At 37.1% G+C, this 14836-nt stretch overlaps 1 protein-coding gene across 2 annotated transcripts in view; it reads right to left on the reverse strand.

Annotated features, from left to right (window-relative positions):
* The window catches only part of LOC149834994 (uncharacterized), a 58795-nt gene that overhangs the window by 35890 nt on the left and 8069 nt on the right, over positions 1-14836 (reverse strand). For both annotated transcript variants that reach the window (XM_090010358.1, XM_090010359.1), the window contains exon 3: positions 13922-13959. In XM_090010358.1, coding sequence (XP_089866484.1) covers positions 13922-13959 — 38 coding nt within the window. The remainder of the gene's footprint in view (positions 1-13921; positions 13960-14836) is intronic.

The raw sequence follows: 14836 nt of genomic DNA on the forward strand, positions 1-14836 counted from the left end.
CTTTTCTGATAATCAAAATCAAAGGATTATTCCCACTTGTTTCCTGTGTAATAAGCGAGGGCATATTAAAGCCAATTGTTGGTTTAATCCACAAAATAAAGGAAAATCTCAAAAAGAAGTACCTTCATTAAATAAAAGGGAATTAGAGACACTTAAGGTCAATAGAGAAGCAAAGGAACTCCTCTTGGCTACACTATCTGGGTTAAACTTTAAGCAAGATGATCAAGGAGTATGGTACGTTGACTATGGAGCTGCCGCACATGTTACAGGTAATGCTGGTAAGTTCTCTACTTTAATTCCTTATTTTGGTAAAAACAACATAGTTACGGGAGATGGCTCTCAGCACTCCATTTCACATACTGGAAGTGTACATATTCCTTTGTCTGAGTCTTCTTCACTTCTTTTATCTAATGTCTTTCATGCCCCCGACATCAAGAAAAATATTGTTTCAGTTTCTAAGCTAGTAGATATGAATTCCTCAGTTGAGTTTACTCCTGTTTATGTCAAGGATCTTCGAATGAAGGAGATGTTCGCTAAAGGAAAATGATAAGAGAACATGTATGTCTTCTAAGAAGATCCTTCTATTCATGGTTCTCATGTCTTGAAGTCGGAGCTTAAGTCTGCCCCGTCACCATCTACACAGTGTGTTCTCAGTCTAGCTAAATGTAATAAGCCAGACATTTGGCATTCACGTCTTGGTCATTGTAATCGTGCCTTTATTGAAAGGCTTGTGTTAAATAATCTCATTAATGAGTCTAATGTGAGTTCAGAGTCAGACAATGGAATGTGTTCAAGTTGTCAACTTTGCAAAAGTCATGTTCTTCCCTTTGTGTTGCTAAATAAAAGAGCTTTCAGACCTTTCGAGGTTATTTGTTCTGATATTTGGGGACCTGCTCCTGAATCTTCTTTTTCTGGTAGTCGATATTATGTTTCTTTTATTGATAGTTTTTCGCGATACACTTGGATATTTTTCATGAAACACAAGTCTGAAGTCTTTGATATTTTTTGTCGCTTTCATGCTTTCGTTAAGAATCAATTTTCTTCTAATATTGTGCATTTCCAATGTGATGGAGGAGGGGAGTACTCCTCTAGAAAATTTGTTGATTTTCTTCAAGATAATGGGGATTGATCGTAGAGTGTCATGTCCACATACTCCTCAGCAAAACGGTATTGCTGAACGAAAACACTGACATATTGTTGAAAGTGTGATGACTATGATGCATGATAGTGGGGTTCCCATTAGTCTCTGGACTGAAGCTTTTCATTCAGCCATTTATGTCATAAATCGGCTACCCATGACTATTTTAGACAATGTATCTCCTTATTTTACTCTGTTTGGTGTGCATACCAATTATGATGAACTACGAGGCTTTGGATCTATATGCTATGTGCACATTGACAAGACCTTGCGAAATAAATTTCAGGACAAAGCATCTAAGTGTAGGTTTGTAGGCTATGCAAATGATTATAAAGGCTACAGGTGCTATGATCCTGTAGAGAGGCGCATCAGAATATCTAAAAATGTTGTTTTCGATGAAGGCAACTTTGGGAATAGTGTTGATACTAGTACTACTGTGCAGCCAAGCCCTAATGTGTCTGTTTATCATCCTTGGTTAAGTGTAGAGCTTTTCTCTAACGTGGACGGAGATCATTCTTTTGCCTGTATACATCAGTCTCCATCTCCAACAAACAACTCAACAGATCAAAATGATATTCATAGTGCAGTCCCATTCTTAGATGTGGGCAGATACAAAGGGAACATCTATACAACAAGAGGAAGGGAACCAACTCTTTCTAATGAAGAACAGTCAAGTGTCGCACATGATCCATGTCCATCTTTCACAGAACAGGTGCTCTTAAGGAGATCGGAAAGGATTCGACATCCTATTGAAAGGTGGGTCAGTTATGAAAATTTCACCATGGATTTCCAGCTCTTTTTATCCAAAATTGAGAAACAAGATGAACCAATCAGTTTCTATCAAGTTGTTCAGTCAAATAAGTGGATTGAGGCGATGAATGAAGAAATGGAGGCTCACCACAAGTGTCAAACTTGGGAAATTGTCCCACGACCTCCAGACAAGAATGTTGTCGGATCGAGATGGGTGTTTAAAATTAAGCATAAGCCAGATTGAAGCATTGAATGGTATAAAGCTCGCCTAGTAGAGAGGGGTTCACACAGGAATATGGACAAGATTATGATAAAACATTCAGTCCAATGGTCAAGATGGGAAAAATTTGAATTATTCTTTCCCTGGTCGTTGACCATGGATGGAGTCTCAATCAGCTAGACCTGAAAAACGCCTTCCTTCATGAAAATTTGAAGGAAAAAGTATATATGGAGCAACCCCTGGGTATGTTGAAGGTGATTCTAAGGAGTATGTATGTAAATTGAAGAAAGCACTTTATGGCTTAAAACAGGCTTCTAGATCTTGGTTCGAGAGTTTTTCGTTAGAGATTCAAAAGCATGGTTTTCGTCATTCCCAACTCGATCATTCTTTATTTATTTGTCAAGGTACACATATTGTTGTATTGTTGTTAATGTTGATGATATCATCATCACAGGCAATGCACCAAGCCATATTTAAGAAGTCAAGGACTTACTGAGTAAGAGGTTTAAGATGAAAGACCTCGGCACTTTAAGATACCTTCTTGGTGTAGAGGTAGATAGAAAAGGAGGGGAGTTGGCTTTAACTCAGCATAAATATATGTTAGATTTGCTGGAAAAAACAGGAATGACTGATTGCAAACCGCTAGCCACCCTTAGTGTGATCAATCAAAAGCTTAGTCTCCAAAATGGGGATTTGTATCATGACCCCACCAGATACCGGAGTCTGGTAGGTATGCTTCAGTATCTTACCTTTACTAGGCCAGACATTGTTTATGTTGTCAATCAAGTCTCTCAGTTTATGCATGAGCCACGAACGGGTCACATGGATGTCGTTAAAAGGATCCTCAAATTTTTGAAAGGTACTGTTGGAGATGGACTTTCGTATATTCAATCTTTGTGTGAGAAGAATGGACATGACATTTATGCTTATACAGCTGCCGACTGGGCAGGGGATCCTGATGAAAGGTCGGTATCAGGTTATTGTGTCTTTATTGACTCTAATCTTGTGTCTTGGAGTAGCAAGAAACAAAAGGCAGTGGCTAGATCTAGTACCGAGGCCGAATATAGATCTATGGCTGCTACCACTACAGAAGTTACGTGGATTAGGCATTTGTTGACTGAGTTGAGAGAAACTATCTCAAGTTCTCTTTTACTTTGTGATAATCAGAGTACCATACAGATCGCCTTCAATCCCATCCATCATAGTCGGACTAAACATATTGAGATCGATCAACATTTTATCAGACAAAAAATTGGATATAAGGAGATTATCCCTCAGTATGTCCGCTCGGAGAATCAAGTGGCTGATTTGTTCACTAAAGGTTTAACGAAGCACAAGTTTTGGTTCTTAAAGAACAAGTTGTCCATGATCCAAATTCATGCACAACTTGAGGGAGGCTATTAAGATGTCATATATGGACCAGGTCCATGTTTGGATTCAAATCTATATGTTATATTTAGCGTGTGCCATTATTCATGTACATTGTATTTTGTTTTATTCATTGAGGGCATTACCGTCCATTGTATACTAATGCTTTTCTTTATAATAAAAAAATTAGGTCACGACCCATTAAGATCGTGGGTTTTCGTGACTACAGCAACCACGTCTCTCTCCTCCACCTTATTTTTCTTGCGTGAACAGGTTCTGGTGCTACCTCCTCTCATCTTCACACTCCTCTTCTATGGCCTTGCCCAATCCGCTTCCCGGACCGGAAATCCAGCACATAGCAATGGATAGGTGAAAAAGAGGCACTACATCCAAAATCACTGATTTGAGAGACTGAAAAAAGATTTAAATTGAGTTTTGGAATGATTCTTATTTTTGGAAAATAAAACTCTTTGTTTTGACCATAAACTTTTTCAAGGTTTCCAATTCCTTCAACTGTGAAAATGTTTATGATAAGACAATACGCATACGAACACAAATAATATAGAAAAGATGTGCACGAAGGCACTCTCACAGCACTTGAACCAAGTACGCAAAAGCGTAAAAATAATAAACATGCACTATGGCATGTATTTCATAGAAAGAACCGAATGCTTGAGTCTCTCAAGCTTAGGGAAAACAAGAGGGGAACACCCCTATTAATACAAGAGGAAGGAGGTGCAAGGGGGCTCCCAAAGGAGTCGTTGGGGAGCCCCCAACGGTCACATTTGTGACCATTGGGGGCCCCCAACGACTCTATTGAGGGACCCCCAATGTACCTTTTTGAAAAAAGGTAAAAAGAATAAAAAATAAAAATAAAAAAGGTACAAAAAATAAAAAGGAAAAAAATACAGCATATTCCGAATGGAATATGCGCAAGAGGTGAAATTACAATTATACCCTTATCGGGTAATCAAAAAGAAAAATATATAAATATATATATTTATATAAATAGAGATACATATACATATAAATATTATATGTATATGTATCCCTAGGTATATAAGTATATATATTTATATTTACATCAATGAATTTATGAGATACATTTTAACACCCCCCCCCCTCAAACTTACGGTGTGATAACCGCAAGTTTGCCAAGGAGGAAATGAAATCTGGGCGAACATAGAGCTTTGGTGAAGAAGTCGGCAAGCTGATACTCAGACGTTGTGTATGGTAGATCAATGACCTTCTTCAAGTATTCTTCCCTGACATAATGGCAATCCATCAATATATGCTTTGTTCGCTCGTGAAAGGTGTGATTCTTGGCAATATAAATTGCATTTTTGTTGTCACAGCACAGCTTTGTTGGTTCTTTGATAAATACTCCCATATCTTCCAGAAGGCGTCAAATCCATACAATTTCCATGGTAGTAGATGCCATGGCTCTATATTCGGCTTCAGTGGATGACAGAGAGACCTTTTGTTGCTTTTTACATCGCCATGAGATCAAAGACTCACCTAAGAAAACACAGAAACCAGTGGTGGAGTGACGGTTACTAGGGTCACCTCCCCAATCTGAGTCAGTATAAGCAAGCAATTTCAATTCAGAAGACGAAGATAGGAATACTCCCTTATTCACAGTTCCCTTTAAATATCTGATGATGTGAAGCACAACACTCATATGAACGGTTGTAGGAGCGTGCTGAAACTGACTGGCGATGTGTATAGCATGTGACAAATCGGGTCGAGTGATGCTAAGATACATTAAAGAACCTACCAACTGCCTGTAAGGAGTAGGATTGGTTAGAGGAACACTGTCGTCAATCTTCATTTTTGCTCCCACAACTTCAGGAGTTTCACACACCTTGTTATCAGAAATACCTGACCTGTCAATAATCTCGCAGGCAAGTTTAGACTGAGAGAGAAAATATCCACGTTGCGAATAGGCAACCTCAATTCCAAGAAAATATGTCAGAAAACCTAAGTCTGACATCTCAAATTTTGAAGTCAAGACGGACTTAATACCCTTGACTCCTTGAATATCATCACTTGTGATTAACATATCATCAACATAGAGCAACAAAATTACAATCCCTGCATTAGATTTTCTAGTAAACAAAGCAGTGTCAGTATAACATGAGGAAAATCCATTTTCCAGCATTACACTGGTAAACCTATCATACCAGGCTTTGGGTGCCTGCTTTAAACCATAGAGAGCCCTTCGAAGACGAAGAACTTTATCTTTAGGAATTATCATGCCTGGTGGGGCATCCATATAAACTTCTTCGTTGAGATCACCATTTAAGAAGGCATTTTTAACATCCATTTGAAAAATGTTCCAATTTTTAGTAGATGCAATAGTAATGAGACACCTAACCGTAACCATCCGAGCTACAGGGGCAAAGGTTTCTTCGTAATCAATTTCATACTCTTGCCCATACCCTTTAGCAACTAAGCGAGCTTTATACCTTTCTAGGGAACCATCGCTCTTAGTTTTAACTTTAAAGACCTATCGACAACCTATAGTTTTCTTTCCTATAGGTAGAGTTTGAAAATCCCAAGTTTCGGCCTTTTTAAGAGCATCAAGTTCACTTTGCATGGCCTCTTGCCATTCTATACATTTTTTAGCTTCTTCAAAATTTCTTAGCTCAAAATAAGAGTGAATGACACTTAGACAAGCCCTATATCGGGGTGAAAAAGAATCAAAAGAGACAAAACGAGTTGGAGGTCTTCTATTCCTTTCAGATCTTCTATGGTCAAGAGGAGTGGAAAGCTCACTATATTGATCAATAGCACTTCTAAAGGTGTCTTGGTTTCTACGAGAGTAGGTTATAGGATCACTTGGAACTCTACTTTTTGGTTCATTGGGTGAATTATGTTCACCAATGTCTCCATCATTTTCCTCATCATGGTTTAATGATACATCATCATCACTAGATATGTCATCATTACTAGACAATAAGTCGAATAAGGAGTAATCAAAATTTTCTTGTTGAGAAACATTTTTTTCGAAACCACTTTCATTTTCTAAAAAAGTTACATTTCTAGAGACATATAGTTTATTATCTCGAAGGTCATAACAACGAAAATGTTTTTGAGTTTCGGAATAACCAAGAAAGGCACAAGAAATAGCCTTGGGAGAGAGTTTGTCATTCTTATCCGTAAGTATGAAACACTTACATCCAAAGACTCTTAATCTATTATAATCAGGTTTGATCTTATGTAATACCTCGAAGGGAGATATTTTACCTAATAACCTAGATGGTAAGCGATTTATCAAATAAACAGAAGCAAGAGTTGCTTCAGCCCAAAAAATTTTAGGAATATTTTGAGATATAAGGAGAGTCCTAGTGGTCTCGATAATGTGCCTATGTTTTCTTTCAGCTAACCCATTCTGTTGAGGTGTCTTAGGACAGGACCTTTGGTGAACAATACCCTGATCCTCAAGATATACCTTAAATTGATTGGAGAGATATTCTCCTCCAGAGTCACTTCTAAAAATCTTTATGTTACTGTTGAATTGGTTCTTAATCATTGAATGAAAATTTTTAAAACATGAAAACACTTCATGTTTAAATTTAAGAAAATATATCCACGAATATCTGGAAAAATCATCCACAAATATTACGTAATAAGAAAAACCTCCTTTTGAAACAACAGGTGCAGGTCCCCAAACATCCGAATGAACAATTTCGAAAGTTTTAGAAGAGAACATAATTCTTTGCTCAAAAGGTAAACTTCGCATTTTTCCAAGAATACAGTCATTACAAGAAAAGGAGCTTTTACATAGGTCTTTTGCAAAATGTAAGTATGATAACTTGGTGATATTAGGATGACCAAGTCTTTTGTGCCACACATTTATATCTTTATGTCGGGCAACATTACACAAAACTTTTGGAACTTGAAGAGATTCCATATAATATAAATCTCCTCTTTTAAAGCCTTCCCCAATCAATTTCCCGGACTGACGATCCTGTATTAACCATTTATCACAAGAGAATTTAATATCACAGCCATAGTCCGTGAGTTGAGAAACAGAGAGGAGATTTAAGTTTAGTTTAGGTATAAATCTGATTTTTGGAATAAAGAACTCTTGAGTTTCAAAATCACCTATTCCTTTAATTTCAAGAGAGGTTTCATCCGCAGTAGAGACATAAGATGGAGAACCATTTTTTGAGTAATCGGAGAGTGAAAAAATGTTTGGGAACATATGAAAGGATGCACTGGAGTCCAAAAGCCAAGAGATTTTACCTGGAGAAGAAGAAGTAGACACGGCCGCACCGGAGGTAGATCCCTTGAGGAGAGGTTGAAGAGCTTTCACTATTTGATTTATAGAGAAAGTCCTACTTGAAGATGCCTCCTCTTTCTGTGGTACACCAGTGGTAGTCATGGCTTGGAGCTTCTTCCATTTGGGACAAACGGGTTTGATATGTCCCGTTCTTTACAAAAATGACAAATAGTTTTGCTATAGTCCCTTTTTCCTCTTTGTCCACCATTTTCTCCTTGATTTTGAAATTTAAAGTGAGGGGGACGATAGGTTCTTACATTGTTTCTGGGTCTTGATACGGCATTAACCTCACTATTTTCTTCAATACTACAAGGAACCGCAAGAACATTTGGTCCTTGTTTACATAAATTCATACGAGTCTCTTCACCACTTAATTTGGTAAGAACATCTTCAAGAGAAGGAGGAGAAAAGGAGGAAAGAAGAGATGACCTTATTTGCTCAAATTCGGGCCTTAGCCCATTCAAAAAGTTGAAGAACCGATCTTCTTCAAGTTGCTTGTGACGAAGCTCAATTGCCTCTCCACTCCATTTTGGTTCAAGCATTGCAAGCTCATCCCAAATAGAGGAAAGATCGGCAAAGTATTCCCTAATCGTCATTTCACCTTGGGTAAGGAAAATAGCCTTCTTTTGAAGATAGTATTTATGAGAGAGATCCCTTGATGTGTACATTTTTTCAAGATAATGCCAAGCTTCCGATGCCTTTTTTAATTTAATAATGTTGGCATTGATCTTAGTCTCCACGGATGAGAAAAACCATGAAAGAATCTTGAAATTCTTCATTTTTCATTCATCGTGCTTCTTGGAGTATTCTTCAAGGGCTTTGGTTCTTTCTTCTCCCTCAAGAACCTTGATTTCACTTCCATTTACCATGGTAATCTTGGGTTCCGGTTTCGGAATTGTACCAAGTACATATCCCCATAAGCCCTTCCCTTTCATATGAGCCTCCATATTTCCGACCCAAACATGATAGTTGGACCCATTCAATTTGAAACCAAGAGCAAAATGAGACTCTTTTTCGCCCATTAGAGAGTAAAGAGGTAGAGGAAAAAACGTACCAACACAATATTTCCAACACCAACTTTGCACAAGATTCTTCTAAAATATTTGAGAAGAAAGATCCACCACTTCAAACTTCAAAGATCGGAAGGCACGTTTTTCGAGGAACTCGGAAATGGAGAATCCCACGATCTTCAATAATCAACCTCGCTTTGATACCATGTGAAAATGTCTATGACAAGACAATACGCATACGAACACAAATAATATAGAAAAGATGTGCACGAAGGCACTCTCACAACACTTGAACCAAGTACGCAAAAGCGTAAAAATAATAAACATGCACTATGGCATGTATTTCATAGAAAGAACCGAATGCTTGAGTCTCTCAAGCTTAGGGAAAATAATAAACATGAACTATGGCATGTATTTCATAGAAAGAACCGAATGCTTGAGTCTCTCAAGCTTAGGGAAAACAAGAAAGGAACACCCCTATTTATACAAGAGGAAGGAGGTGCAAGGGGGCTCCCAAAGGAGTCGTTAAGGAGCCCCCAACGGTCACATTTGTGACCGTTGAGGCCCCCCAACGACTCTATTGGGGGACCCCCAATGTACCTTTTTGAAAAAGGTAAAAAGAATAAAAAATAAAAATAAAAAAGGTACAAAAAATAAAAAGGAAAAAATACAGCATATTCCGAATGGAATATGCGCAAGAGGTGAAATTACAATTATACCCTTATCAGGTAATCAAAAAGAAAAATATATAAATATATATATTTATATAAATAGAGATACATATACATATAAATATTATATGTATATGTATCTCTAGGTATATAAGTATATATATTTATATTTACATCAATGAATTTATGAGATACATTTTAACATCAACATCTAAAGATGTCCCATCAACAATGGAAACAAAAGATTTAAAGTTATTGAGACTTGGTTTTGATAAGAGAGATGCATTCAGTCATATGGAAAGAGGCACCCAAATCAAGAATCCAACATGACATACCTGGGATTGATGAGATTGCGGGACCGAAGGTGGAAGGTATAGAAGAATTGATCTTCATGAATTGTTGGAGAGTTTCGATAAGTTGCGCAATGGAGTCTTTTATATCTTCATCTTTCTTTGCATCTTCACTTGAATTGTTTAGAGACTCTCCAACGGAAGCTACCTGTCTCTTGAGCTTAGGACAATCCGGTCGACGGTTCATTACAATGGTGACATATAATTTTTCTTCCACCTCCATTATTATTTTTCAAGAAATGAGGTGGTTTATATGGCCTTACATTATTTCCCGGTCTTGAAACCACATGTACTTCATAAATTTCTTTCTTTAAGGCCAAGCGAGTCTCTTCTTGGCACAAGGCTAAAATTTCACTAAGAGGGATAGAAACTCTATGAAGAAGGGACCCTCTTAGTTGTTCAAACTCGGAATGAAGCCCATGAATAAATTGGAAAAACCTTTCATTTTCCATTTGCTCTTGCCTCATGGCAATAACACTTCCTTCCCATTGAGGTTTGAGAAGAGCAAGTTCATCCCATAACGAGGATAGGGCACTATAGTAGTCCCTAATACTCATATCTCCTTGCTTAGTTTCTCTTACTTTCTCTTGCAAAAAGAAATGTCTAGCAAGGTCACATTGGGTGTACATACCTTTCATAAAAACCAAGCTTCATTTGCTTTCTTGAACTTTGCAAGATTGGCACATATTTTTAGCTCCACATTGTTCATGAATCATGCCAATATCTTGTCATGCTCGCTTTCCCAATCTTCCATTTTTTATTGAAACTCTTGAATAACTTTGGCATTTTCTTCTTCGTTTAGGGTCTTCTCTCCATTGCCTTCTTTCTTTGTAAGCTTCAATTGTGGTTCCGGAATGGTTCCACATATATAACCCCAAATGAAAGATCTATCTTTGAGTCCTTGTCGGCCATTTTAGAGAGGATCAATGAAGAGCACCAACAAGTGTGATAAAAGTAACTTCAAATGTGAGCCAATAATGCTTTCACAACCAAGACTTTGATACCATGTCACGAAACACGAATGATAAAGAATAATGACACAAAGTGATTATCACAAGCATACAAGCGCAATAGCCACTAATGGGCAAAACTACAATAAGCCACAAAGTAGCAATGAACACAAAAGAAGAGAGGAACTGAAAAACAGGAGCTTTTACTCAAGAAGAAATTTAAAGAAGCTTAAGAATACATGGGGACAATGCCCCTTATTTATACACAATTTGGGACCCAAGGAGGGGCTCCCATAGAGTCGTTGGAGCCCCTCCAATGGTTATATATGACCGTTGGAGGGGTCCAATGACTCTATGTGGATCCCTCTCAACTAATTTTAAAAAAAGAAAAAGTGCAAAGAAAAATAAGAAAGAGAAAAAAAAGAAAAGAAAAAGGAAAAAGCATATTCACAAAATGAATATGTGTGTTACAGGGAAATGACTATCTTGCCCCTAGTGGGCATTACAAAAATAATATATATATATAGAGAGAGAGAGAGACATAGACATATACATATACATGTCTCAATCTATATATATGTAGATATATATAGAAAAGATGAGAACAATTTAACACTTGGGTCCCATTTTGTCTACAAATAAGGGGCATTGCCCCATGTAATCTTTAAGCTTTTTGTAAAGCGCTCTCTCTCAATAATAGATTCTTTTTTATGCCTTTGTGCATTTGTGCTCTTTTGTGAGTGTTATTTTGTGCCTTTGTGCACATATTTTCCGTTGTGAATATAGTGGGTTAATCAAGTCATCTTTGAACTTGATCTTCTTGAAGATATTTTCACACTAATGACATCAGAGTGGGTAAAGGTTACAAAGGTCTGACTGCATAAACATGTTTGGTAAAAACAACAACAACAACAACTACGCATTCATCCCAAAACAATTGGGGTCAGCGATATGAACCAAAAAAGAAATTCATTTTGGGTCTTCCACATGAATCTTTTTCCTCCAATCATTTCTATCCAACGCCATGTCCTCGGTGAGGTTCAAAGCATTCATATCCTTTCCTATCATCTCCATCCAAGTCTTCCTAGGCCTACCCCGACCTCTTTTAACTAATATATTTTCCCATTTCTCCAACCTTCTAACTGGAGCATCATTAGGCCTTCGCCGAATATGTCCAAACCACCGTAAACGATTCTCTCGCATCTTATTTTCAATGGGTGCAACACCTACCTTCTTACGTATCTCTTCGTTCCGAATCTTATCTTTTATTGTATTTCCACACATCCATCTAAGCATCCGCATCTCAGCTACACTCATTTTTTGAATATGATGTCTCTTGGCAGCCCAACAATCCGTACCATATAGTAAAGCGGGTCTAATAGTCGTCCTATAAAACTTTCCCTTCAACCGCAATGGCATTCTACGATCGCACAGCACTCCAGTAGCACTTTTCCATTTCCTCCACCCAACCTTTATCCTATGATTTACATCTCCATCAATTTCTCCATACTTTTGAATGATGGATCCCAAATATTTGAAATAATCATTCACCGGTATATCTTGCTCACCAAGCTTCACTACACTCCCATCACTACTTCGTTGCTTACTAAACCGACATTCCATATATTCAGTCTTACTCTTACTCAACTTAAAACCTCTAGCTTCCAATGTCTGTCTCCATAATTCTAACTTAGCATTAACCCCAGCTCTAGACTCATCAATCAAAACAATATCATCAGCAAACAACATACACCACGGTACATTTTCTTGAATTGATCTCGTAAGCTCATCCATCACTATCGCAAATAGGAAAGGGCTTAAAGCAGATCCTTGATGTAACCCAACCGTTATCGGAAAATTGGTTGACACCCCTCCACAAGTGCGGACATTGGTTACTACTCCTTCATACATATCTTTAATTATACTAATGTACTTGAGAGAAACACCTTTCTTCATCATTGTCCACCAGAGAACGTCCTTAGGTACTCTATCGTATGCCTTCTCTAAATCAATAAAAACCATATGCAAATCTTTGTTCCTCTCTCTATATCTTTCAATAAGTTGTCTAAGAAGATGTATAGCTTCCATAGTTGATCTTCCAGGCATAAAACCAAATTGATTCTCCGATATCATGACAACCTTCCTCAACCTAGACTCAATCACCCTCTCCCAAAGTTTCATAGTATGACTCATGAGTTTTATACCACGATAGTTTGTGCAATCTTGTATATCACCCTTATTCTTATATAAAGGCACCAAAGTACTCTTCCTCCACTCATTAGGCATCTTATTTGTTCGCCAAATCAAGTTAAAAAGATTTGTCAATCATTCTAAACCTTTCTCTCCCAAGCATTTCCAAGCCTCAATAGGTATACCATCTGGGCCAACTGCCCTATCGATAGGTATACCATTTGGTAAAAACCTTTCTCTTATTTCCTTGTTTTTCTTATCCTATGTTCCCCTTTCTAAATTTGTCTTTCCTTCCACCAAAGTATTTTTCTTCAAGCCATCAGTTTCTTTTTTTCATCACTGTCTGCCCTTCTTTCATCTATGTATTGCTCTTTCCTATTACCTTTTATAAATGCAACTCGTTCCCTACCCTTCTTTACTATCATTTTCTTTTCATCGTTTTTTTGTACTTCTGCTATTCTTAAAACTTTTTGTGTTTCTGTTACTTGAAAATAATAACAGTAGGCCTGATATCATTCCTGAAATCACTGGGCAGTGCTACATGATATAGATATGCATCATTTACTTCAGCATCCTTTCTTGTCTTAATATCCTAAAAAAAGGGAATAGGAATATGAATCGAGGTCGATCTGTGCAGATTGTCAACTGGCACCAGATCATGTAACAGGCAACCGAGTGATTGTTGTTCAGGTACAAGCACACAATTTATCTGGAAATAGGCCTTCCCGCCCATGTAAGAGCAGCTGTAATTTGTTATTCTAAGGGTAGAAAGGACAAATTGACCTCATTCTTGTTGGAGGTATAAATGTTTGAAAATCAGGGAACAGTTAATTCAAGATCGCACAATTCACATAATTCTTCTACGCTTTGAAATCTAGATAGACATATATGTTCATTGATAGATACACCTACAAGATGGCACTCTAGCCACCTAAAACAACAATGTATCACAAAGAAAAGCATGAAGAACCCATATGATATCTCACCTTCAGCAATATCATGCACTATAGCCAGCTTTATACACCTGCAAGAATACACAAAAAGGAATGAGTTAGTACAATGTGAGTGCAGCTCAATTCATACTGCATACAAGGGGACTTCTATCAATTGCTTTTCAACAGATAGAGTCAAGAGTTTCTTGGTGAGTGTACCAACAAAATACGGATTAAGATATACTTCAAAATAAAGCACCTAATAAATGGCACATACTAAGAAATTTCTACTTAATAATCATCACATGAACTGAAATGTTTTTGTGAATTTGAGACTTTGAGTCATTTAAGCTGAAAACGAAGCCAAAATGTAAAAGAATTATAAAACAGCATCCCATAGAAAAGTTCCTCAAACAACAATCGAAAAAAATTGTCAAAAGGTAAACTGACTTTTTTTCAATACTAATTTGCAGATCAACTTACATATAAATAATTGCAATGAGTAAGCAACACTAGAAAATTATATCTGTCAGATGCCACCTACATTAGCCCATTGGGATGTACATTCATGCTTCAAGTACACACTTTTTTTTTTTGCATAGCTAATAATGTAAAATGACTTCAAGCAGAGCATCTTGATCATGATACACTCTAGTCAAGTATGTATTGCGTGATGTGCTTTACAAGGGAAAGATAAGGAAAAGAATATCGCTTCAAGGTTCCAGCAAAAAAGCTTTGGTTACTGTTAAAATGTATACACAAAAGCATTATTGTAAGTATAAATATATATACTTATATACATAGAGATACGTATACATATATTATATGTATACGTATCTCTATATATAAGTATATATATTTATACATTTTTCTCTTTTTACCCGATAAGGATATTTTTGTCTTTCCACATTTTGCGCATATCCCATTTGGAATATGCTGTACTTTTTTTCCCTTTTCTTTTTATTTTTT

This window comes from Nuphar pumila, chromosome 6 (assembly GCF_984573655.1).
Source record: "Nuphar pumila chromosome 6, dmNupPumi1.hap1.1, whole genome shotgun sequence".
In the NCBI taxonomy this organism is placed as follows: domain Eukaryota; kingdom Viridiplantae; phylum Streptophyta; class Magnoliopsida; order Nymphaeales; family Nymphaeaceae; genus Nuphar; species Nuphar pumila.